General features: G+C 41.9%; 1 protein-coding gene across 1 annotated transcript in view; it reads left to right on the top strand.

The window, feature by feature from the left end:
* Window positions 1–27415, top strand: part of LOC128654645 (protein SCO1 homolog, mitochondrial) — a 53724-nt gene that overhangs the window by 10515 nt on the left and 15794 nt on the right. The window contains exon 2 of the mRNA XM_053708671.1: window positions 7957–8052. Within this exon, the coding sequence (XP_053564646.1) occupies window positions 7957–8052 (96 nt within the window). The remainder of the gene's footprint in view (window positions 1–7956; window positions 8053–27415) is intronic.

The following is a 27415-nucleotide window of genomic DNA, read 5'->3' as shown; positions in this document are numbered from 1 at the left end:
GCAACTAACGATTATTTTCATAATCGATTAATTGGCCGATTATTTTTTCCTTACACATTTATTTATATACTGTACATATAATCAGCAATAGCAAGCAATACGCTAATAATTGTGCAAAACGGATAATAGTGCACATCAATTTAAATAACTCCCATCAATCTAGGGGCAAGGTGTAAACAACAAGCTTGGCACTATATCATGAAAAGCATAGTTCCAAATCACCAGATTTAATATAAACAATCCAAATGATGACTATTTTATATCTGGGTTGCACATAAGCCAGTGGTAGTTGCAAACTTATGCTGTCCTGAAAAAGTGAAAAGTAGACGTCCTTTAGGCTAAGGACATAACCATAAAACACAATACCATATGCAGGAGTTCATTGGAGTGAAGCAGCTGGTGTTGTGCACAGACCAACTAATTGCAAACCAACTAATCGATTATGAGATTTGTTGACAACTATTTTCATAATCGATTATTATCGATTATGACGATTAGTTGTTGCAGCTCTAGATATGTCTATAAATTATAAAGAGCATATTTTAGCACTTAAAAATATAGCAATAGATGATTCTCAGACAGAAGGAAATGAGGGTTTGCCATCTAGCTCTCCCCAAGTGTCACAACCAGTAACGCCCGCACAAGTGACGCCAAGTACCTCTAGTGCGTCAAATTCATTTACTTTACAAGACATGGCCACAGTTATGAATACAACCCTCACAGAGGTTTTATCTAAACTGCCTGGTTTACAAGGAAAGCGTGACAGCTCTGGGTTAAGAACAAATGCTGAGCCGTCTGACGCTTTAGTAGCCATATCCGATATACCCTCAAAATGTTCTGAAGTAGGGGTAAGGGATTTGTTATCTGAGGGAGAAATTTCTGATTCTGGAAAGACGCTCCCTCAGACAGATTCTGATATGACAGCCTTTAAATTTAAGCTTGAACACCTCCGCTTATTGCTCAGGGAGGTATTAGCAAATCTAGATGATTGTGACCCTATAGTGGTTCCAGAGAAATTGTGTAAAATGGACAAATACTTAGAGGTTCCTATTTACACTGACGTTTTTCCAGTCCCTAAGAGGATTGTGAATATTGTTACTAAGGAGTGGGATAGACCAGGTATTCCGTTCGCTCCCCCTCCTGTTTTTAAGAAAATGTTTCCCATATCTGACACCATGCGGGACTCGTGGCAGATGGTTGCTAAGGTGGAGGGAGCTATTTATACTCTCTCTAAGCGTACAACTATACCTATTGAAGACAGTTGTGCTTTCAAAGATCCTATGGATAAAAAATTAGAGGGTCTCCTGAAGAAAATTTTTGTTCATCAAGGTTTTCTTCTCCAACCTATTGCATGCATTGTTCCTGTAACTACTGCAGCTGTTTTCTGGTTTGAGGCTCTAGAAGAGGCTCTTCAGATGGAGACTCCATTAGAGGATATTATGGATAGAATTAAGGTCCTTAAGTTGGCTAATTCTTTTATTACAGATGCCGCTTTCCAACTGGCTAAATTAGCGGCAAAGAATTCAGGTTTTGCCATTTTAGCACGCAGGGCGTTATGGCTTAAGTCCTGGTCTGCTGATGTATCATCAAAATCTAAATTTTTGAACATCCCTTTCAAAGGAAAGACCCTATTCAGGCCTGAACTGAAAGAGATTATTTCAGACTTCACTGGAGGGAAAGGCCATGCCCTCCCTCAGGATAAAACAAATAAAATGAGGACCAAACAAAATAATTTTCGTTCCTTTCGGAACTTCAAGGGCGGTCCCGCTTCAGCTTCCCCTGCTGCAAAGCAAGAGGGGAATTTTGCCCAATCCATGTCGGTCTGGAGACCTAACCAGGCTTGGAACAAGGGTAAACAGGCCAAGAAGCCTGCAGCTGCCTCTAAGACAGCATGAAGGGGTAGCCCCCGATCCGGGACCGGATCTAGTAGGGGGCAGACTCTCTCTCTTCACTCAGGCTTTGGCAAGAGATGTTCACGATTCCTGGGCTTTAGAAATTGTGTCCCAGGGATATCTTCTGGACTTCAAAGACTCCCCCCCCAAGGGGGAGATTTCACATTTCTCAGTTGTCTGCAAACCAGACAAAGAGAGAGGCGTTCTTACGCTGTGTAAAAGACCTACATACCATGGGAGTGATCCGCCCAGTTCCAAAAGCGGAACAAGGGCTGGGGTTTTACTCAAACCTTTTTGTGGTTCCCAAAAAAGAGGCAACTTTCAGACCAATCTTGGATCTCAAAATTCTAAACACATTCCTCAGAGTACCATCATTCAAGATGGAGTCTATGTACCATCATTCAAGATGGAGTCTATTCGGACTATTCTACCGTTGATCCAGGAGGGTCAATATATGACTACCGTGGACTTAAAGGATGCGTATCTACACATCCCTATTCACAGAGATCATCATCAATTCCTCAGATTCGCCTTTCTGGACAGGCATTACCAGTTCGTGGCCCTTCCCTTCGGGTTGGTCACGGCTCCCAGAATTTTCACAAAGGTGCTCGGGTCCCTTTTGGCGGTTCTAAGACCGCGGGGCATAGCAGTGGTGCCTTATCTAGACGACATCTTAATTCAGGCGTCGACTTTCCAGCTAGCCAAGTCCCACACGGACATCGTGTTGGCTTTTCTGAGATCTCACGGGTGGAAGGTGAACATAAAAAAAAAAGAGTTCTCTCTTCCCTCTCACAAGAGTTTCCTTCCTAGGGACTCTGATAGACTCGGTAGAAATTAAAATATTTCTGATGGAGGTCAGAAAATCAAAACTCTTAACCACTTGCCGAGCTCTTCATTCCATTCCTCGGCCGTCAGTGGCTCAGTGTATGGAGGTAATCGGACTCATGGTAGCGGCAATGGACATAGTTCCTTTTGCCCTCCTACACCTCAGACCACTGCAACTATGCATGCTCAAACAGTGGAATGGGGATTATGCAGATTTATCTCCTCAACTGCATCTGGACCAGGAGACCAGAGATTCCCTTCTCTGGTGTTTGTCTCAGGACCACCTGTCTCAGGGAATGTGTTTCCGCAGACCAGAGTGGCTCATAGTAACGACAGATGCGAGCCTGCTAGGCTGGGGTGCAGTCTGGAACTCCCTGAAAGCACAGGGCTTATGGTCTCGGGAGGAAACTCTCCTCCCGATAAACATTCTAGAACTGAGAGCGATATTCAATGCGCTTCAGGCGCCTCGGCTAGCTGCGGCCACATTCATCAGATTTTAGTCTGACAATATCACGAGTGTAGCTTATATCAATCATCAAGGAGGAACACGGAGTTCTCTAGCGATGATGGAGGTAACCAAAATAATCCGATGGGCGGAGGATCACTTTTGCCATCTCTCAGCAATCCATATCCCAGGGGTAGAGAACTGGGAGGCGGATTTCCTAAGTCATCAGACTTTTCATCCGGGGGAGTGGGAACTCCATCCGGAGGTATTTGCCCAGCTGACTCTGCTATGGGGCACACCATAATTGGATCTGATGGCGTCCCGTCAGAACGCCAAACTTCCTTGTTACGGGTCCAGGTCCCGGGATCCCCAGGCGGTACTGATAGATGCTCTAGCAGTGCCCTGGTCCTTCAATCTGGCCTATGTATTTCCACCGTTTCCTCTCCTTCTTGATTCTGGTGGCCAGAATCAAGCAGGAGAGAGCTTCGGTGATTCTGATAGCACCTGCGTGGCCACGCAGGACTTGGTATGCAGACCTAGTGGACATGTCATCTGTTCCACCGTGGACTCTGCCAATGAGGCAGGACCTTCTAATCCAAGGTCCGTTCAAGCATCCAAATCTAATTTCTCTGCGTCTGACTGCTTGGAGATTGAACGCCTGATTTTATCAAAGCGTGGTTTCTCTGAGTCGGTCATTGATACCCTGATTCAAGCTAGAAAGCCTGTCGCCAGGAAAATCTATCATAAGATTTGGCGCAAATATCTTTATTGGTGTGAATCCAAGGGTTACTCATGGAATAAGATTAGGATTCCTAGAATATTGTCTTTTCTCCAAGAAGGATTGGAGAAGGGATTATCAGCTAGTTCCTTAAAAGGACAGATATCTGCTTTGTCTATTCTTTTACACAAACGTCTGGCAGATGTACCAGACGTTCAGGCGTTTAGTCAGGCCTTAGTCAGGATCAAGCCTGTATTTAAACCTGTTGCTCCGCCATGGAGCCTAAACTTAGTTCTTAAAGTTCTTCAAGGGGTCCGTTTGAACCTATGCATTCCATAGATATTAAGCTTCTATCTTGGAAAGTTTTTTTGTTTTTGTAGCTATCCCTTCGGCTCGAAGAGTTTCTGAGTTATCTGCTTTACAGTGTGACTCATCTTACCTTGTTTTCCATGCAGATAAGGTGGTTTTGCGTACCAAACCTGGATTTCTTCCTAAGGTTGTTTCTAATAGGAATATCAATCAGGAAATTGTTGTTCCTTCACTGTGTCCTAATCCTTCATCAAAGAAGGAACGTCTGTTGCACAATCTTGATGTGGTTCGTACTTTAAAGTTCTACTTACAAACAACTAAAGATTTCCGTCAAACATCTTCATTGTTTGTTGTTTACTCTTGTAAGCGGAGAGGTCAAAAGGCTACGGCTACCTCTCTTTCTTTTTGGCTGAAAAGCATCATCCGTTTGGCTTATGAGACTGCTGGCCTGCAGCCTCCTGAAATAATTACTGCTCATTCTACTAGAGCAGTGGCCTCCACATGGGCTTTTAAAAATGAGGCTTCTGTTGAACAGATTTGTAAGGCGGCGACTTCGTCTTCGCTTCATACCTTTTACAAATTTTACAAATTCGATACTTTTGCTTCTTCGGAGGCTATTTTTGGGAGAAAGGTTCTACAAGCAGTGGTGCCTTCCGTTTAAGGTACCTGTCTTGTCCCTCCCTTCATCCGTGTCCTAAAGCTTTGGTATTGGTATCCCACAAGTATGAATGAATCCGTGGACTCGATACATCTTACAAGAGAAAACAGAATTTATGCTTACCTGATAAATTTCTTTCTCTTGTGATGTATCGAGTCCATGGCCTGCCCTGTCTATTTAAGACAGGTAGTATATTTTATTAAAAAACTTCAGTCACCTCTGCACCCTATAGTTTCTCCTTTTTCTTCCTAGCCTTCGGTCGAATGACTGGGGGGTGGAGCTAAGGGAGGAGCTATATAGACAGCTCTGCTGTGGGTGCTCTCTTTGCCACTTCCTGTTAGGAAGGAGAATATTCCACAAGTATGGATGAATCCGTGGACTCGATACATCACAAGAGAAAGAAATTTATCAGGTAAGCATAAATTCTGTTTTTTACATAGAGATGCTCAGGTGATATTTTCCTGTCAGCTTTTTACAGTTTCAAGTGATTTAGCATATGAGTATTATGTCCCTTTATGTCAAAAATAAACTTTCATAATTCAGATAGAAAAGTGATTTTAACAATTTTCCAATTTACTTCTATTATCTAATTTGCTTTGGTATCCTTTCTTGAAAATCATACCTAGGTAGGCTCAGAAACAGCAGTGCATTACTGGCAGCTATATGCTTATTAGTGACTTCATTTCACATATATGTTTCTTTCAATTAGCAGCGCTAATATGTTCAGCTAGCTCCCAGTAGTACAATGCTTCTCCTTCAAAAAAAGTTATTCAATTTGTTAACACAAGAAAATTTGCAAAGATGTATGCTATATCTGAATCATGAGTTTTGTGTCCCTTTTAAGTGTTTGTGAGAAAGTGGAAGGTTTGCGTGCACTGAGAAACATTTATACTAATATCTTATTTCTGCTGCCAAACCTAACTTTTTCTTTTGTTTTTTGTAATTAGTGTAGGTAGATAGACAGGTTAGTTGATAATAAGCAATTTATTAAACTGCCAAAATATCTTTTAAAGGGACACTAAACCCAATTTTTTTCTTTCGTGATTCAGCCAGAGCATGCAATTTTAAGCAACTTTCTAATTTACTCCTATTATCAATTTTTCTTCGTTCTCTTGCTATTTTTAGGTAAAAATCAGGAATGTGATGCATAGGAGCCGGCCCATTTTTGGTTGAGAACCTGGGTTATGCTTGCTTATTGGTGGGTAAATGTAAGCCTCCAATAAGCAAGTGCTATCCATGGTGCTGAACCTAAAATAGGCTGACTGCTAAGATTTACATTCTTGCCTTTAAAATATAGATAGCAAGAGAATGAAGAACAATTGATAATTGGAGTAAATTAGAAAGTTGCTTCTTATTTCATGCTGTATCTGAATCACGAAAGAAAATATTTGGGTTCAGTGTCCCTTTAAGAAGATTGTTTGACAAACAGTTGTTTGAAAGTAATTTGGAGTCTTAAAATGTGCTTCTGTGTGTTGAGGTATGTTGTGGCCACGTTGTACGTAATGCAACTAATTTAGTGAATATTCCTTCATTACGTTCCCAGCTCTACCCTGGATTCCAGTTTTCACTTATCAAGTAATTTAGCAATAGGAGCAGTGGCCCTAATCTCCTTTTGACATCTAAATGTTGGGGGCCCAGGGTTGCAATATGTGTTTAAATATACCAGATTGGCCAATTAGGGGTGGTATTGATGTATATTTTATAAAGTATCTAATCAACAACTGATAGCAGAACCTGTGCAATATACACTTCCTTTTTATCTGCAGACAGAGCTCTGACGTATTCTAGATTGCTTCTTTCTTGCAGTGTGATTAGAAAACATCTTGGCTTCTCTGTCATAGTTACCACCCGTGCCATAAATATATTTATTCTGATTTACTGGTTACTGTAATTAACTACTGTCGCTAAACCAGAAGGTGAATTTGTGCACAGCCTGTGCTGCAGGATGGTTTTCTAAATTTTCACATAACTTTTGTAATGTTTTTACATGTGCTCTTTAGATACAGTAATACTTCCTAGACCAGAGCGCACCAAACCCAGGAGCCAGGAATTTTACCCCTGGCATCTAACTTCCCCCCCCCCCCCTAAATCTATATAAAAATACCACCGTGTGGCTCATAAACGTGTGCCTGACTCCTTAATATACTTACTGGCTCATAAAATTTAATATTGTGGTTGATAGAAACATTTCAAACATGGAAAATAACTGGAGTAAGCCTTTTCTTAATGTGATTGGAAACTGTAATAAATTAAAGCCCAAGATAAAAAAAAAATCTTAAAAACAGGGGTGCTTTAATTTGTTAAAGTTTATAAAGACGCACATTTTTTAAAATACTTACCTTTGCGTTATTGTAAACATAACGCCGACCCTCCGCCCACATCTCCTGATTTCTTTAGCAGATCGATGACTAATCCGGGTTCCTCCAGTCGTTATGTGCCCCCTTTGGTGTCCAGTATGTGGGGCACGCAACAATTGGAGGAAGCCGCATTCGTCATCCATAAGCTAAAGAAAGCATGTGCCATACTTTACAGTATATACGTATATGTGATTTATGATTGGCTGATGGCTGTCACAAGATATAGGGGGAGGGAGAATGGAATGAAATTTAAAATGGTTATTGCCTTGTGTATTTATTTTATTATGTATTTGTTCATTACGCTCTAATACTGTGTTTAAAGAGCCATAAACTTCCATGATTCAGGTAGAACATACAATTTTAAACAACTTTTCTTGCTATCCTTTTTTGAAAAGCCGGAAAGAAAGCTCAGGAGCGCGCACGTGTCTGCAGTACTATATGGAAGCAGTTTTCACCGTTATGTAGAGCTTCAGACGTGTGTCCACTACCGATCTAGATATCTCTTCAACAAAGAATAACATGAGAAGTAATCAAATTTGATAACAGAAGTAAATTAAAAACTATTTTAAAAGTGTATCCTCTATCTGAATCATGAGAGAAAATGGTTTATGTTTCATGTCCCTTTTTTAAATCTTACAAGACAGGGTTCAGTGTCTGTAGTTCTTTGGGCCCATTCTATGCATGTTTTCATTTTCTTTAATGTTTCTGACTATTAAAAAAAAAAAAAGCATAATTTATTTGTTTGTATCCAGTTTGCAGCATACGTACGGAAAACAAGTAATCCTCGCCTCTTCAGTACCCTTCCCCCACCTCCACCAGGACAGCAAGGAAAACCCTCCAAAGCAGGGGTAAGTAGAAACGGTTGAATACAGTAGACTGGGTAGCCCAATATTACCTGTTTGTTTTTCCCCCCCATTTATTTCTTTTTTTTTGTGTGTGAAATATTAAATCCTCAGGTTTTTGATGAACGGAATTTTGTTTAGTCTCATTCACTACCCTCTATCATCTTCTCCATCTGCTCTTTGAGTCGGGATAACAGTTGCCATCAGTGATGGTTGTGGTACAATTTAAAAAATGCAGAAAGCCCCTTATTTCTTAGGAACATGTGTGTGTGTGTGTGTATATATATATATATATATATATTTTATTTTGGAGAGGGGGGGGGGGGTTATATATTCAAGTAGGGTATCATAAAATAAAGTAAGATCTAATGGGGCCTGATGACATGGTATCATACTACTACTGCCAAATTGTTACATGGAAAGTCTTAAAGGGACGTGCAAGTCAAAGTTTCTCTATTCAGGTAGAGTGTACAGTTGTAAAACAACTTTATAATTTATCAATATCAAGAGTGACAGCACTACTTAAATAATCATAAAGATATATTCAATTAACTAAATGGTATGAAGGGCGCACAAGAAGGTATTGACAGTCTACCAACTTCAACTAAATCCTAAAAATTCTCAACACTCCAGATAAATATTGAATCTTTCATTTTTACAAAATAAATGCATAAATATTATGTCCAATTCTGTCTTCATTCACACAGTACCAATCATACAAAAGAATAAACAAAATTAAAAAAAAGTTTAAAAACAGAATTTATGCTTACCTGATAAATTACTTTCTCTTGCGGTGTATCCAGTCCACGGATTCATCCTTTACTTGTGGGATATTCTCATTCCCTACAGGAAGTAGCAAAGAGAGCACACAGCAAAGCTGTCCATATAGCTCCCCCTCTAGCTCCACCCCCCAGTCATTCGACCAAAGGTTAGGAAGAAAAAGGAGAAACCATAGGGTGCAGTGGTGACTGTAGTTTAAAAAAAAATTTTTTACCTGACTTAAATGCCAGGGCGGGCCGTGGACTGGATACACCGCAAGAGAAAGTAATTTATCAGGTAAGCATAAATTCTGTTTTCTCTTGCAAGGTGTATCCAGTCCACGGATTCATCCTTTACTTGTGGGATACCAATACCAAAGCTTTAGGACACGGATGAAGGGAGGGAACAAGACAGGTACCTTAAACGGAAGGCACCACTGCTTGCAAAACCTTTCTCCTAAAAATAGCCTCCGAAGAAGCAAAAGTATCGAATTTGTAAAATTTGGCAAAAGTATGCAGTGAAGACCAAGTCGCTGCCTTACAAATCTGTTCAACAGAAGCCTCATTTTTGAAAGCCCATGTGGAAGCCACTGCTCTGGTAGAATGAGCAGTAATTCTTTCAGGAGGCTGCTGGCCAGTAGTCTCATAAGCCAAATGGATGATGCTTTTCAGCCAAAAGGAAAGAGAGGTAGCAGTCGCTTTTTGACCTCTCCTCTTACCAGAATAGATAACAAACAAGGAAGATGTTTGTCTGAAATCCTTAGTTGCTTGTAAATAGAACTTTAAAGCACGAACTACATCAAGATTGTGTAATAGATGTTCCTTCTTCGAAGATGGATTAGGACACAGAGAAGGAACAACTATTTCCTGGTTAATATTCTTGTTAGAAACAACTTTAGGAAGAAAACCAGGCTTGGTACGCAAAACTACCTTATCTGCGTGGAACACCAGGCAAGGTGAATCACACTGTAAGGCAGATAATTCTGAAACTCTTCGAGCAGAAGAGATAGCTATCAAAAACAAAACTTTCCAAGATAACTTAATGTCTATGGAATGTAAAGGTTCAAACGGAACCCCTTGAAGAACTGAAAGAACTAGATTCAAACTCCATGGCGGAGCCACAGGTTTATAGACAGGCTTGATTCTGACTAAAGCCTGAGCAAACGCTTGAACGTCTGGTACCTCTGCCAGACGCTTGTGTAACAGGATAGACAAACGAGATATTTGTCCTTTTAAGGAACTAGCTGACAATCCTTTCTCCAGTCCTTGGAGAAAGGACAATATCCTGGGAATCCTAATCTTACTCCATGAGTAACCCTTGGATTCACACCAACAAAGATATTTCCGCCATATCTTATGGTAGATTTTCCTGGTGACAGGCTTTCTAGCCTGAATCAGAGTATCTATAACTGACTCAGAGAACCCACGCTTTGATAGAATTAAGCGTTCAATCTCCAAGCAGTCAGACGTAGAGAAACTAAATTTGGATGCTTGAACGGACCCTGTATTAGAAGATCCTGCCTCATTGGCAGTGTCCATGGTGGGACAGATGACATGTCCACTAGGTCTGCATACCAAGTCCTGCGTGGCCACGCAGGCGCTATCAGAATCACCAAAGCCTTCTCCTGCTTGATTCTGGCAACCAGACGCGGGAGGAGAGGAAACGGTGGAAAAACATAAGCCAGATTGAAGGACCAAGGCGCTGCTAGAGCATCTATCAATACCGCCTTGGGATCCCGGGACCTGGACCCGTAGAGAGGAAGTTTGGTGTTCTGACGGGACACCATCAGATCCAACTCTGGGGTGCCCCATAGCTGAGTCAGCTGGGCAAATACCTCCGGGTGGAGTTCCCACTCCCCCGGGTGAAAAGTCTGACGACTTAGAAAATCCGCCTCCCAGTTGTCTACTCCTGGGATGTGAATTGCTGAGAGATGGCAGGAGTGATCCTCCGCCCACCTGATTATTTTGGTTACTTCCGTCATTGCTAGGGAACTCTTTGTTCCCCCCCCCGATGATTGACGTAAGCTACAGTCGTGATGTTGTCCGACTGAAATCTGATGAATTTGGCCGCCGCTAGTTGAGGCCATGCCTGAAGAGCGTTGAATATCGCCCTCAGTTCCAGAATGTTTATCGGGAGAAGAGTTTCTTCCCGAGACCATAAGCCCTGAGCTTTCAGGGAGTCCCAGACCGCACCCCAGCCTAACATACTGTCGTCGGTCGTTACAATGATCCACTTTGGCCTGCGGAAACATATTCCCTGAGACAGGTGATCCTGAGACAACCCCAGAGAAGAGAATCTTTGGTCTCCTGGTCCAACTGAATTTGAGGAGACAAATCTGCATAATCACCATTCCACTGTTTGAGCATGCATAGTTGCAGTGGTCTGAGGTGTATCCGAGCAAAAGGGACTATGTCCATTGCCGCAACCATTAGTCCGATTGTCTCCATGCACTGAGCCACAGATGGCCGAGGAATGGAATAAAGAGCTCGGCAAGTAGTTAAGAGTTTTAGCTTTCTGACCTCCGTCAGAAATATTTTCATTTCTACCGAGTCTATCAGGGTTCCTAGGAATGGAACTCTTGTGAGGGGGAGAGAGAACTCTTTTTGATGTTCACCTTCCACCCGTAAGACCTCAGAAAGGCCAATACAATCTCCGTTTGAGACTTGGTTCTTTGGAAAGTTGACGCCTGAATTAAGATGTCGTCTAGGTAAGGCGCCACTGCTATGCCCCGCGGTCTTAGAACCGCCAGGAGGGACCCTAGCACCTTTGTGAAAATTCTGGGAGCAGTGGCCAACCCGAAAGGAAGAGCCACAAACTGAAAATGCTTGTCCAGAAAGGCGAACCTGAGAAACTGGTGGTGATCTTTGTGGATAGGAATGTGCAGATACGCATCCTTTAGATCCACGGTAGTCATATATTGACCCTCCTGGATCATTGGTAAGATTGTCCTAATGGTCTCCATCTTGAATGATGGGACTCTGAGGAATTTGTTTAGAATTTTGAGATCCAGGATTGGTCTGAAAGTTCCTTTTTTGGGAACCACAAACAGGTTTGAGTAAAACCCCAGTCCTTGTTCTGCAATTGGAACTGGGTGGATCACTCCCATTGTATGTAGATCTTCTACACAGCGTAAAAACGCCTCTTTCTTTCTTTGTCTGATCTGTAGACAGACGAGAAATGTGGAACCTTCCCCTTGGAGGAGAGTCCTTGAATTCTAGAAGGTATCCCTGGGCTACAATCTCTAATGCCCAAGGATCGTGTATATCTCTTGCCCAGGCCTGAGCGAAGAGAGAGAGTCTGCCCCCTACTAGATCCGGTCCCGGATCGGGGGCTACCCCCTTCATGCTGTCTTGGTGGCAGCTGCAGGCTTTTTGGCCTGTTTACCCTTATTCCAGCCCTGGTAAGGTTTCCAGTTTGCCTTGGGCTGTGAAGCGTTACCCTCTTGCTTTGCAGCCGGAGAGGATGAAGCGGGGCCGTTCCTGAAATTGCGAAAGGAACGAAAATTAGCTTTGTTCTTTGTTTTAAAGGCTTTGTCCTGAGGGAGAGCATGGCCTTTTCCCCCGGTGATATCTGAAATAATCTCTTTCAATTCAGGCCCGAATAGGGTCTTCCCTTTGAAAGGAATGTTCAAAAGCTTGGATTTAGACGACACATCGGCCGACCAGGACTTTAGCCATAGCGCCCTGCGTGCCAAAATGGCGAAACCTGATTTTTTTTTTTTCGCTGCTAACTTAGCTATTTGGAAAGCGGCTTCAGTGATAAAAGAATTAGCTAGCTTTAGAGCCTTAATTCTATCCATAATTTCCTCCATATGAGGTCTCCGTCTGGAGCGAGTCTTCCACCGCCTCAAACCAGAAAGCAGCTGCAGTAGTTACAGGAATAATGCAGGCAAAAGGTTGGAGAAGAAAACCTTGTTGAACAAAATTTTTCTTAAGTAAACCCTCTAATTTTTTATCCATAGGGTCTTTAAAAGCACAACTGTCTTCAATTGGTATGGTTGTGCGTTTAGCTAGTGTAGAAACAGCCCCCTCCACCTTAGGGACCGTCTGCCACGAGTCCCGCATGGGGTCAGATATGGGGAACATTTTCTTAAAAACAGGAGGGGGGGACCAAAGGGACACCTGGCCTATCCCACTCCCTAGTAACGATATCCGCAATCCTCTTAGGGACCGGAAACGCATCCGTGTAAACAGGGACCTCTAGGTACTTGTCCATTTTACACAATTTCTCTGGGATCACCAAAGGGTCACAGTCATCCAGAGTAGCTAATACCTCCCTAAGTAAAACACGGAGGTGTTCTAGTTTAAATTTAAAAGCCAATGTATCTGAATCTGTCTGGGGAGGAACCCTTCCTGAATCAGAGACTTCTCCCTCAGACATCAAATCCCTCGCTCCCACTTCAGAGCGTTGTGAGGGTATATCGGATACGGCTACCAAAGCGTCAGAATGCTCATAATCTGTTCTCACGCTTTGCAGGTAACACGGGCAGTTTAGATAAGAAGGCTGTAAGAGAATTATCCATGACTGCCGCTAAGTCTTGTAATGTAAAAGGGTTAGACGCACTAGAGGTACTAGGCGTTGCTTGCGCGGGCGTAACTGGTTGTGACACTTGGGGAGAGGCAGACGGGCTACCCTCGTTACCTTCAGTCTGAGAATCATCTTGGGCCACATTCTTAAGTGCAACAATATGATCTTTAAAGTGTATAGACATATCAGTACAAGTGGGACACATTCTGAGAGGGGGTTCCACCATGGCTTCTAAACACATTGAACAAGGATTTTCCTTAGTGTCAGACATGTTTAACAGACTATTAGAGTACACAAAAAGGCTTGGAATCACTTTAATCAAATAAAAAACACAATTTGAAAAAAAAAACGTTACTGTGCCTTTAAGAGATAAAAAGAGCACACAATTTTACAAAACGGTGAAAAATTTCTGAAATTTTCACAGTATGTAGCTAAAGCCTTAATAAGATTGCACCCCAAGTTTCAAAACGATTAACCCCTTAATGCCCAAACCGGAGCAGCCTAAAGCCAACACCTGGTTAAATCACTACAGCACCTTGCCACAGCCTTGCTGTGGCCCTACCTTCCCTTAGGGATCAGATTTGGGGGAATATAGCTTCTTTTAGGCCCTCAAACATCAGCAGGACCCTCCATGTGAAACAGCATGAACTTCTCTGCAATTCTAACTGTGCATCTGAGGCAATTAGGCCCCTCCCACTCTACTCCGGAGCTGTGAGGCCTAGTAAATCACTCCTAAGTGACTAAAAAACAGCCATGTGGTAATAACCCCAGAAAAAAACCCCAAAAGGGCTTTCAAAGTTTCTTGCAAAACGATTTTTCCTTAGCCCTGAATAAGTGTCAACCAGTATATTAGCCCTATTATGTAAGCATTCAATTCCTTACTAAGTCTGTGAACATAGCTTACCCTCCCCTCATGGGGATCTTGTCAGTCTTCTAGCATTATCTCAGTCTTGTCTAGAAATAAATGACTGAACATACCTCATTGCAGTCAAGCCTGGAAACTGTTCCCCCCAACTGAAGTTTTCTGGTACTCCTCAGTCCTGTGTGGGAACAGCAGTGGATTTTAGTTACAACATGCTAAAATCATTTTCCTCTCAGCAGAAATCTTCATCACTTTTCTGCTAGAGAGTAAATAATACAAACCGGTACCATTTAAAATAAACTTTTGATTGAAGATAATAAAACTACAATTCTAACACCACATTCACTTTACACTCCCGAGAGAGACCCTAGTGCTTAGAGCCAGCAAAGAGAATGACTGGGGGGTGGAGCTAGAGGGGGAGCTATATGGACAGCTTTGCTGTGTGCTCTCTTTGCTACTTCCTGTAGGGAATGAGAATATCCCACAAGTAAAGGATGAATCCGTGGACTGGATACACCTTGCAAGAGAAAATATATTTTAAAGAGCAAATCCAACCCCCTCTAGTCGTCTCTAGGGAGAGCTAGATGCCATCAACGTCACTAAGAGAAAAAATATTATTATGTCCCAAGTATCTATGTTGTCAGGATAGCGTCCCTTTAAGTGTATATGATACAATCTAGTCTCATCCCTTTTAAAGTTCAAATTTATGTAGAAGTCAATCTCTGGAATATTTTTAACCGGCTGGGATAACTGATCATGAGATCTACAATATTTAAATGTAGGGGGATTGAATTTGCTTTAGAAAATTATTCTTTTTTTATTTTTTTTTATTCTTTTGTTTGTACTGTGTGAATGAAGAGAGAATTCGGCATGATATTTATGCATTTATTTTGTGAAAATGAAATATTCAATATTTGGAGTGCTGACATTTTTTTGTATTTAGCTTTTATAATTTAATTATGTTACCAAATTTACCTTCTGGTATCTCTTGTTGAAACTTGGCTACTTTCCATGATACCATATTGAGGTATACTTAGGAGTGTGCACAATTTTTTAAGCACTTTATTGCAGCTGTGTTTATAACAACTTATTTTAATAATATTGTACATATAGTGCTCAGAACATATGCACGCTTCTGAGAAAATGAGCAACATTTCTACAAAGGAGACCACGAGAAAAGTTGTAAATTATTTAACCAACTTGAATGCTTAGATAAAAATAAAGCCTGTGTAAGGGACAATGACTATATGTGCATAACATTATATATAATATGTATGCACCGCACGGTAAATTGTGCTAAAAAACACTCGCCATAGCTCAGGTTAGTTATGTATGAATGCAAAGAACTCTAAAAGCAGAACCTAAATTGTCCTGTGAGAATCTTACCAAAACCCACCAGCAAGTGGAGACAGAACCTTTTCCACAACTGCTTGCTTTATTTACTGCTTGTTTTGTAGCATATACATAATAAAATACTGTGCCCCCAAACACACTTTTTATTTCCAAATAGCTCTTTACTTCCCACTGCACCTCAATCGTATTAAAGGTAGCTGATAAATGTATTGCTACCTAGTTAAATGTCCTTAAAATTATGAAAGGATCTAGCTGTGTTGTTGCAAGAGAAAGCCAGACTTTCTGTGTGTTGTGTTGATATTTTTGTTTTGTAATTTTCCCTATGGACTTTGGGCCCAGGCGGGTCTGGGGCTAGCTGCCTTAGTTGCTGGGAGCTGTACAGCTGCTGGTGAGTACCCAGGGCTGTGAGTTTTGCAGACAGTGTACCCAGTCCGGTTTGAGAGTGCAGTCCATTTTTGTGTTTCGTATGTGTCTAGGGAAATTACAAAGTCTTGTGTCACCCTTGTTTGTTTGATAGAAAGCATGAATTGTGTGCCTGAAGTTAGGGACCCTGGGTGGAAGAGAACTTGATTTGGTCCTGGGATTAAACCATTTGGACAAATGCTGTAACTAACTCTTCCATTTTGCTTTTAATATAGACGCACACAAAGAAGCAAGAGTATTCCAGCACACAAAATGTAGCCTAAAATCACTAGAACAGATAAACAATGGTATATAATAAGTTCTAAAAAATCAGTAATAAAAATCATTACACTCTGTATTAGGGTTGTGCAATAGATGTAAATATAAATATATATATCGATCATCAGCATAAAAACAGTCCAGACTAAATAGAAGAGTCTAAACTGAGTATAGCACTGCATAAAAGGTAGTCCCACAATGCATAAAATTAAAAAGGGAAGCAAACACACTATTGGCCACAGTCCCTACACACAAATGGTAACTTCAATCCTATGAGGTAAGGATACAGCATAAACCACCTCTGGATGTCGTCACTCCTAAAGTATTTAGTGCTGAACTCAGGGTAGTAGGTAACGAATGGTCTCAATCCTATAGGGTGAAAGCTGTGCCAAAAAGGGAGCGCCACCCACTGTCAGAACTGCCACTTCTTCAATAGTATTCATCACCACTGTATTTCCTCATGCTGCAATCTCGATACTTTGTCTCCAGTAGAGCATATAAAGGAAGACGCTTGCTTCTTTATTCTTTCTGTGTGTCTTTCCTTTGACCCTGAGGTTTCTTAGGTGTGGCCAGACTGTTAGCCGATGGAAATTTGGCCGACGAATAATAGTCCGACCCACAAGTGGCTGTCAGATAACAGTCCGGCCATGAGATAGATAGATTTGATAGGATAGATAAATAGATTAGATAGATTTGATAATTTCCTAGACAGAGAATTACAAGACGTGCGGGCTGGGACACATGGCTAGGTTCCCAGAGGCAGTTGCGGCGTCCGAGGCTCTGATTAGAACAGAGCACTCTGGAGCGTATCTGCCCTCGGCCGAACTCGGAACTTGCTTCGGCATTCTGTCCGTCGGCCAAATGTCTGTCGGATAGAATGCTGTCGGCCAAATGTCTGTCGGATAGAATGCTGTCGGCCAAATGTCCGTAGAATAGAATGCTGTCGGCCAAATGTCCATCGGATAGAATGCTGTTGGCCAAATGTCTGTCGGATAGAATGCTGTCGGCCAAATGTCCGTTGGCATTTTGTCAGAGCACCGTTCTTAGGATCCTCCCTTCTAGCTGCAGATTTGTACTTTATCATTTTTTCATTGTTTCTTTTTTTTTGGGGACTTAGCACTGTTTTTACCTGTTTTCTTTTATATATATATATATATATATATATATATATATATATATATATATATATATATATATATATATATATATATATATATATATATATATATATATATATATATATATATATATATATATATATATATATATATATATATATAAAACAAGAGAATGCACTCTCAGGACTTTTTCACAAAAACCAATTTAATGGAACGTTTTCGGGGTTCACAACCCCTTCATCAGCATACTAAACAAACAAATTTCAACTCATTTATAGTGTTACATGCAAATTAAATCACACCAACCTAAGTGTCTCTCCAAAAAAGTGCGCCAATTTTTCGAGCTTGGAACGCATCTTGCGTTCCACAGTGCTATCCGAAACCGGAAGTTACATTATCTCACTTCACGTAAATTTAATAATGAAATTGTGCAATCTGCAAGTTTAAACGTATTTAAGTGACAAACTAGTGTAGAAGACTTCGTAAAACATGTGCAGCATTATCATAAGTGCCTGGAAATTGTGATAAATACCTATTGGCAAATGTTACTACATCCGGTCGGCACGGAGACAGTAACCATGGTAATCATATACAATCCAGATTACCCAAAAGTGCCATTACCTGTGTGAGATTTACAACAATATACCAGCTGAATGGGACAACAATTTTCTTACTGTCAGAAACAGCGTGCATTCAAGCTGAATACGGTCATGCCGTAAATGTAAAAATAATCATTAAAATAATAATTGGACCTTATGTCAGTACATGTGATTGGAATGGCAATTTGTAAGTGAGAAGCAAATATAATGCTGCAAATATGGGTACGGGGGTGCTGGATTCGTCAGGAGCGGAAGGGGCGGAGCCGCGCAAGGTGTCAGCGTGGCGATACTCAGAGCGGGAAGGAGTACAACCGCTTCCTAATACACCGGCAAGCCATCCTTGGGGCCGTGGTTCTTTAGACGGCCGGCGGATACCAAAGCTCTGGCAGAGAGCAACTTGCAGCCCGAATCTCACACAGGGGAATAAGGCTTCTCCCCCAGGCCTATACTGACCGATATCTGGCCCGAGGTTAAAGGTAGCACTGAGGAGGTCACAGGAGATACAGCGCTATAGTGCAAACAACGGTGAGACCAAACGGTTGAAAACAACGAGCACAAAAGTGGTGAACTGTACAAAATGGTCACGCCAGCAGTATGACAAGTCTGGAGATCTGTGGTGACAAAGAGGTACCCCAGCCGCGATTTGGTGGACTCTGGTAAGGTAACCGGAGGGGGGTACGTTGTAAGATAAGAAAGCCGTAATCTTCCTCAGTCCCTGCAGAATTAAACAGCCCATCCGCAATTTGTTGGACACTAGTAAGAGAGCTGGTGTGGGGCGAAAGACTGCAGAGAAGTGAGACACTTACAAAACGTCCATAGAAAGGGGCCAGAGGTCTTCCCTATGTAGAAACAGGAACATGGACAAAACAATAGATATATAACGTGAGTAGTGGTACACGTTATGGAATGCCGGATAGAAAATGTTCGGTTTGTGTGAGGGTGATGGAAGACTTTGGTGCCCACTAGGCCATTACAAGTTGTGCAGCCCAAACAGCGATAGGAACCCTTTATATTCCTTTTGTTCCCAGTCGAGTAACACTGCTTGGGGTCCGTTTTCACCAAGAGATCCTTGAGATTAGTTCCCCTCTTGAACCCAACCATAGGTCGTAAATTATGAGTAAATGTGAGTTTTGGGTCTGAAGACATAATTGGCCAGTGCTGTCGGAGAATCTGGCCAATATTCTTTGTCGCTGGAGTGAAAGTGGTGGACATAATGAGCTTGTCACTAGTGTCCCTTTTGGGTTTGGGTATAATCAATTCCGTCTGTGTTAGCGTTGAAACGGATTCCATAGCGTCCTGTATTACCGGGGTCTTGTAGCCCCTGTTCTGGAACCTCTCGCCCACTCCTTTCAATTGGGAGACCCCAGTTTCAGCATTAGAATTGTTGCGCATTGTTCTTATGCATTGTGATTTTACTATGCCTTTTAGTAGGGCTGGGGGATGGCAACTATCTGCCCTTAGTATAGAGTTGCGGTCAGTGGGTTTATGATATAATGTGGTTCCTAAATTGTTAGAATCCTTGAAAACTGTCAAGTCCAAGAAGTGAATGGATTGGGCATCCACTGTCATCTTAAACTTGACGTTATTGGTAGTGTTATTAAACACATCAAACCATTTGTGGAGTTCCTCCAGGCCCCCTCGCCACACCAAGAAAATGTCATCTATTTATCTGTAATAACAAATGATGGATACATTCAGCGTGTTCCACAGATACATGTTTTCAAATTGTGACATGTAAATGTTGGCGTACGAGGGGGCCATGGAGGAACCCATGGCTGTGCCAGCAGTTTGCAAGTAAAATCTATTTTCAAACCGAAAATAGTTTTTAAACAGACAGAATTCAATAAGGGACAATAAGAATTCTACTGGGGGACCCTCATAGAGGGGGTTACCCGTGAGATGTTCTTGTATGGCTTTGAGTCCATCAAGATGAGGTATAATGGTATACAGACTGTTGACATCCAGAGTGACGAGCAAGTCGTCTGGCTGGATGTCAACAGTCCGTATTTTACGAATGAAATCATTCGTATCCATAACATAAGACCGTGTTTCCTTCACCACTGGCTGTAAGAGTACATCCACATATTGTGCTACAGGCTGGGTAAGTGACTCCCTAGCTGACACAATAGGACGGCCCGGTGGGTGGTCTAATGTTTTATGGATTTTGGGGATTGAATACAAAATGGGTATCTTAGGGTATGTAGTGGTGCAGAAATCACGAATGTGCTCGGTTATGTACCCATGTTCAAATCCCAATTCAATCAGTTTGTCAAGTTGTATTTTAAATAGTGTAGTGGGGTCAGAGGTTAACAGTTTATATGTCAGAGTGTCTGACAGTTGTTCCAGGATGTCATCTCTATAATCACTATAATCTAAAAGAACAATGGCCCCGCCCTTATCGGCGGGCCTTATGACTATAGAGGAATCATTCTGGAGGGTTTGAATAGCCTTAAATTCATCTCTGGAGAGATTATGTTTCCATAATGTATCTGTTCTTGCTGTGTCCAAGTCTTGGGTTATCAGCCTCAAAAATGTTTTAGTACTTGGACTGCTGTTACTGGGTTCAAAAGAGCTAGGTACTTTGCATTTAATGTGGGACTTTTGTGAAGGTGAATCTTTGTTTTGAAAAAATTCTTTAATCTTAAGGGATCTGTTCCGTTTATAAAGGTCTAGCTTAAGGTCAAATTCAGAGACTGAAGTGCTCGGCACAAAAGATAAACCTTTATTAAGTACTTTGCGCTCACTGTCAGTCAAGGTGTGTGTACTCAAATTAACAATTATGTCCTCTGTCGTGGTCGTCTGGGGGGTCTGTGTCTGATACCCCGCCCGCCTGATATGGGGTCTGTAATGCCTCCCCCTCCCCGAGAACGTGTTGTTACCCCTAAAAAATGACTAGGGGTTGAGTGTGATCTGGGTTCATGTGAGGAGAATTGATCCTGGTGTCTATGTTGACCAGGTGGAGTAAACGCAGTGCCAGAGGGGTTCCTATCGGTGTCAGTGGAGTCTTCCCCACTCGTATCTACCGTATCAAAGTGTACCCGTCTGGTTCTGTGTCTCCTCCTGGTCTGATTCCCCTGTGTGTTGGTCAGCCATTTGTACACTTTTCCCTGCGTGTAATCACTATTGACAGTCCCCAGTTTTTTGTTTTTAAATGTAATTAAATCACTCTGGTACTTGTCAATTTGTAATTTAATTTTTGATAACCAATTTTCTTGGGTGTCGTTGGTAAGTGTGATGTTATGTAAAGATTCAAACGTTTGTATTTCTATCCTAACTTTACTTAGGATTACAGTGACCTCCTCTATAACCAATAGTATTAGGTCTAAAGAGCACTTGTTTAAAATAAAACACCATTTCTTTCTAAATTCTGGGTTATCACGTCCAATAGTGGGTACATTATGGACTTTAAATCCACGAGGGATGTGTCCTGTTCTATAATAATCAGACAGATAGCTGCCATGTAACGCTAGATCAACCTCTCTTTTTTTTAATTTAAGTAAAGAATAATACAAATTGACTGGGGTCTCACCAATAGTTTTGGAGATGGGTGCGAACAGAATCCGGTCAGCATCATCTGAAGTATAGGATACAGTGCCTGTCTGTGCTGCCACGGCCTGACAAGTCAGGTCTTCCACCTGGGTATTGGGATCTGGGATGTTGATGTCCTCTGTTCTCAGTTGTGATGTCATGCTGGAGGGGAGCATGAAGTGATGTGCAAGTGGAAAAAATATCTAGAGAGTCAATTCACAGCAGCCAAAATCCAAATGCAAACAGTACTGAAGGCACAGAAGGAATTGTGCAGTCCAATTATGAAAGCGCTGGAGATGTAACTAAATGAGGTTAAACAAGGGGGTTCACTGGTCAGAAGATAAGTAGTAGACAATTTCCAGTTCAGCCCACCAATAGCCAACTCGCCTGGGTGCAATGATATACCATCAAATAGAAAACAAGAGAATGCACTCTCAGGACTTTTTCACAAAAACCAATTTAATGGAACGTTTTCGGGGTTCACAACCCCTTCATCAGCATACAAAACAAACAAATTTCAACTCATTTATAGTGTTACATACAAATTAAATCACACCAACCTTAGTGTCTCTCCAAAAAAGTGCGCCAATTTTTCGAGCTTGGGACGCATCTTGCGTTCCACAGTGCTATCCGAAACCGGAAGTTACATTATCTCACTTCCGGTTTACGGATTCCATAAACAAACGTAAATTTAATAATGAAATTGTGCAATCTGCAAGTTTAAACGTATTTAAGTGACACACTAGTTGTAGAAGACTTCGTAAAACATGTGCAGCATTATCATAAGTGCCTGGAAATTGTGATAAATACCTATTGGCAAATGTTACTACATCCGGTCGGCACAGAGACAGTAACCATGGTAATCATATACAATCCAGATTACCCAAAAGTGCCATTACCTGTGTGAGATTTACAACAATATACCAGCTGAATGGGACAACAATTTTCTTACTGTCAGAAACAGCGTGCATTCAAGCTGAATACGGTCATGCCGTAAATGTAAAAATAATCATTAAAATAATAATTGGACCTTATGTCAGTACATGTGATTGGAATGGCAATTTGTAAGTGAGAAGCAAATATAATGCTGCAAATATGGGTACAGTAAGTTACAATGTATCGCCAATATGACATATAGTGTGCTTAAACGAAATGACATTTGGCAAGTGTGTTGCTACAATGAATATGCAAACAAATAGATACATCGAGTGGGAGCAATATGTGGTGAAAGGAGTATATCTAATATTGTAGGGCTGTGCTATTAAGCTGCTATAACGCTGGGGCACCATATTCATATGAATTAAATTTGGCCATTAAAGGGTTATAGCTTACATCAGCCCAAATATGGATGCGAATGGCTATGAAAAGAGATTATATAAGGAAGGAAACCTTATACTGAAATTCTAGCCTCAAACATGATTGCAAAACAACCGGTATCAACGGGAAGAAGGCATAATAGTAATAATCATAAGGACATGTAGCTCATATGGGTATTATCCACCTCGGAGATTTCTCCAAGTGGGTATGGTAATTTTTATGTCCGTTTTTAAGACTGGTGGTGCGTGTTAAGACCATGGGTAATAGCTCAAGGCGGACCAGGCTTCCACGGAGAAGATGGAGACAAGTGTCCCCCCTAGTCCATGCCGTTAGGCGCACAACACCCTCCTCTACGACTAGGGGAAAATGGAATGTGTGCCCAAACGGAGCCACAATGTCCACCTGACATACCCCAAGTATGTAGCACCCCAGTTATTGATCACATAATGCTCTTAAAGTCCGGCATGGTGTTCAAGCCACCTGGTTGTATTGTGCCCAGTCTGAACATCCACTGGGCCTCTCGTTTCAGGAGTTGCTTGTTCCGGTCGCCCCCCCCGATCCAATGGGGGTATGTGGTCGATTAGAATGTAGTATCAGTTGTGTATCATTGCACCCAGGCGAGTTGGCTATTGCACCCAGGCAAGTTGGCTATTGGTGGGCTGAACTGGAAATTGTCTACTACTTATCTTCTGACCAGTGAACCCCCTTGTTTAACCTCATTTAGTTACATCTCCAGCGCTTTCATAATTGGACTGCACAATTCCTTCTGTGCCTTCAGTACTGTTTGCATTTGGATTTTGGCTGCTGTGAATTGACTCTCTCTAGATATTTTTTCCACTTGCACATCACTTCATGCTCCCCTCCAGCATGACATCACAACTGAGAACAGAGGACATCAACATCCCAGATCCCAATACCCAGGTGGAAGACCTGACTTGTCAGGCCGTGGCAGCACAGACAGGCACTGTATCCTATACTTCAGATGATGCTGACCGGATTCTGTTCGCACCCATCTCCAAAACTATTGGTGAGACCCCAGTCAATTTGTATTATTCTTTACTTAAATTAAAAAAAAGAGAGGTTGATCTAGCGTTACATGGCAGCTATCTGTCTGATTATTATAGAACAGGACACATCCCTCGTGGATTTAAAGTCCATAATGTACCCACTATTGGACGTGATAACCCAGAATTTAGAAAGAAATGGTGTTTTATTTTAAACAAGTGCTCTTTAGACCTAATACTATTGGTTATAGAGGAGGTCACTGTAATCCTAAGTAAAGTTAGGATAGAAATACAATCGTTTGAATCTTTACATAACATCACACTTACCAACGACACCCAAGAAAATTGGTTATCAAAAATTAAATTACAAATTGACAAGTACCAGAGTGATTTAATTACATTTAAAAACAAAAAACTGGAGACTGTCAATAGTGATTACACGCAGGGAAAAGTGTACAAATGGCTGACCAACACACAGGGGAATCAGACCAGGAGGAGACACAGAACCAGACGGGTACACTTTGATACGGTAGATACGAGTGGGGAAGACTCCACTGACACCGATAGGAACCCCTCTGGCACTGCGTTTACTCCACCTGGTCAACATAGACACCAGGATCAATTCTCCTCACATGAACCCAGATCACACTCAACCCCTAGTCATTTTTTAGGGGTAACAACACGTTCTCGGGGAGGGGGAGGCATTACAGACCCCATATCAGGCGGGCGGGGTATCAGACACAGACCCCCCAGACGACCACGACAGAGGACATCATTGTTAATTTGAGTACACACACCTTGACTGACAGTGAGCGCAAAGTACTTAAAAGGTTTATCTTTTGTGCCGAGCACTTCAGTCTCTGAATTTGACCTTAAGCTAGACCTTTATAAACGGAACAGATCCCTTAAGATTAAAGAATTTTTTCAAAACAAAGATTCACCTTCACAAAAGTCCCACATTGAACTTTAAATGCAAAGTACCTAGCTCTTTTGAACCCAGTAACAGCAGTCCAAGTACTAAAACATTTTTGAGGCTGATAACCCAAGACTTGGACACAGCAAGAACAGATACATTATGGAAACATAATCTCTCCAGAGATGAATTTAAGGCTATTCAAACCCTCCAGAATGATTCCTCTATAGTCATAAGGCCCGCCGATAAGGGCGGGGCCATTGTTCTTTTAGATTATAGTGATTATAGAGATGACATCCTGGAACAACTGTCAGACACTCTGACATATAAACTGTTAACCTCTGACCCCACTACACTATTTAAAATACAACTTGACAAACTGATTGAATTGGGATTTGAACATGGGTACATAACCGAGCACATTCGTGATTTCTGCACCACTACATACCCTAAGATACCCATTTTGTATTCAATCCCCAAAATCCATAAAACATTAGACCACCCACCGGGCCGTCCTATTGTGTCAGCTAGGGAGTCACTTACCCAGCCTGTAGCACAATATGTGGATGTACTCTTACAGCCAGTGGTGAAGGAAACACGTTATGGACACGAATGATTTCGAATGATTTCATTCGTAAAATACGGACTGTTGACATCCAGCCAGACGACTTGCTCGTCACTCTGGATGTCAACAGTCTGTATACCATTATACCTCATCTTGATGGACTCACAGCCATACAAGAACATCTCACGGGTAACCCCCTCTATGAGGGTCCCCCAGTAGAATTCTTATTGTCCCTTATTGAATTCTGTCTGTTTAAAAACTATTTTCGATTTGAAAATAGATTTTACTTGCAAACTGCTGGCACAGCCATGGGTTCCTCCGTGGCCCCCTCGTACGCCAACATTTACATGTCACAATTTGAAAACATGTATCTGTGGAACACGCTGAATGTATCCATCATTTGTTATTACAGATACATAGATGACATTTTCTTGGTGTGGCGAGGGGGCCTGGAGGAACTCCACAAATGGTTTGATGTGTTTAATAACACTACCAATAACATCAAGTTTAAGATGACAGTGGATGCCCAATCCATTCACTTCTTGGACTTGACAGTTTTCAAGGATTCTAACAATTTAGGAACCACATTATATAATAAACCCACTGACCGCAACTCTATACTAAGGGCAGATAGTTGCCATCCCCCAGCCCTACTAAAAGGCATAGTAAAATCACAATGCATAAGAACAATGCGCAACAATTCTAATGCTGAAACTGGGGTCTCCCAATTGAAAGGAGTGGGCGAGAGGTTCCAGAACAGGGGCTACAAGACCCCGGTAATACAGGACGCTATGGAATCCGTTTCAACGCTAACACAGACGGAATTGATTATACCCAAACCCAAAAGGGACACTAGTGACAAGCTCATTATGTCCACCACTTTCACTCCAGCGACAAAGAATATTGGCCAGATTCTCCGACAGCACTGGCCAATTATGTCTTCAGACCCAAAACTCACATTTACTCATAATTTACGACCTATGGTTGGGTTCAAGAGGGGAACTAATCTCAAGGATCTCTTGGTGAAAACGGACCCCAAGCAGTGTTACTCGACTGGGAACAAAAGGAATATAAAGGGTTCCTATCGCTGTTTGGGCTGCACAACTTGTAATGGCCTAGTGGGCACCAAAGTCTTCCATCACCCTCACACAAACCGAACATTTTCTATCCGGCATTCCATAACGTGTACCACTACTCACGTTATATATCTATTGTTTTGTCCATGTTCCTGTTTCTACATAGGGAAGACCTCTGGCACACTTCGTGAGCGTATGGCCAATCATCGCCACGCCATAAGGACAGCACTTAAAAATGGTGATTCCGAGCAGCCAGTAGCGCGACATTGCGCTAATAAGGGACACTCCGTGTCTTCCATCCGCTACATTCTAATCGACCACATACCCCCATTGGATCGGGGGGGCGACCGGAACAAGCAACTCCTGAAACGAGAGGCCCAGTGGATGTTCAGACTGGGCACAATACAACCAGGTGGCTTGAACACCATGCCGGACTTTAAGAGCATTATGTGATAAATAACTGGGGTGCTACATACTTGGGGTATGTCAGGTGGACATTATGGCTCCGTTTGGGCACACATTCCATTTTCCCCTAGTCGTAGAGGAGGGTGTTGTGCGCCTAACGGCATGGACTAGGGGGGACACTTGTCTCCATCTTCTCCGTGGAAGCCTGGTCCGCCTTGAGCTATTACCCATGGTCTTAACACGCACCACCAGTCTTAAAAATGGACATAAAAATTACCATACCCACTTGGAGAAATCTCCGAGGTGGATAATACCCATATGAGCTACATGTCCTTATGATTATTACTATTATGCCTTCTTCCCGTTGATACCGGTTGTTTTGCAATCATGTTTGAGGCTAGAATTTCAGTATAAGGTTTCCTTCCTTATATAATCTCTTTTCATAGCCATTCGCATCCATATTTGGGTTGATGTAAGCTATAACCCTTTAATGGCCAAATTTAATTCATATGAATATGGTGCCCCAGCGTTATAGCAGCTTAATAGCACAGCCCTACAATATTAGATATACTCCTTTCACCACATATTGCTCCCACTCGATGTATCTATTTGTTTGCATATTCATTGTAGCAACACACTTGCCAAATGTCATTTCGTTTAAG

Source organism: Bombina bombina, chromosome 1 (assembly GCF_027579735.1).
Source record: "Bombina bombina isolate aBomBom1 chromosome 1, aBomBom1.pri, whole genome shotgun sequence".
Taxonomy (NCBI): domain Eukaryota; kingdom Metazoa; phylum Chordata; class Amphibia; order Anura; family Bombinatoridae; genus Bombina; species Bombina bombina.
The sequence above is the reverse complement of the archived record's forward strand: the minus strand, read 5'-3'. Positions and strand labels throughout refer to the sequence as shown.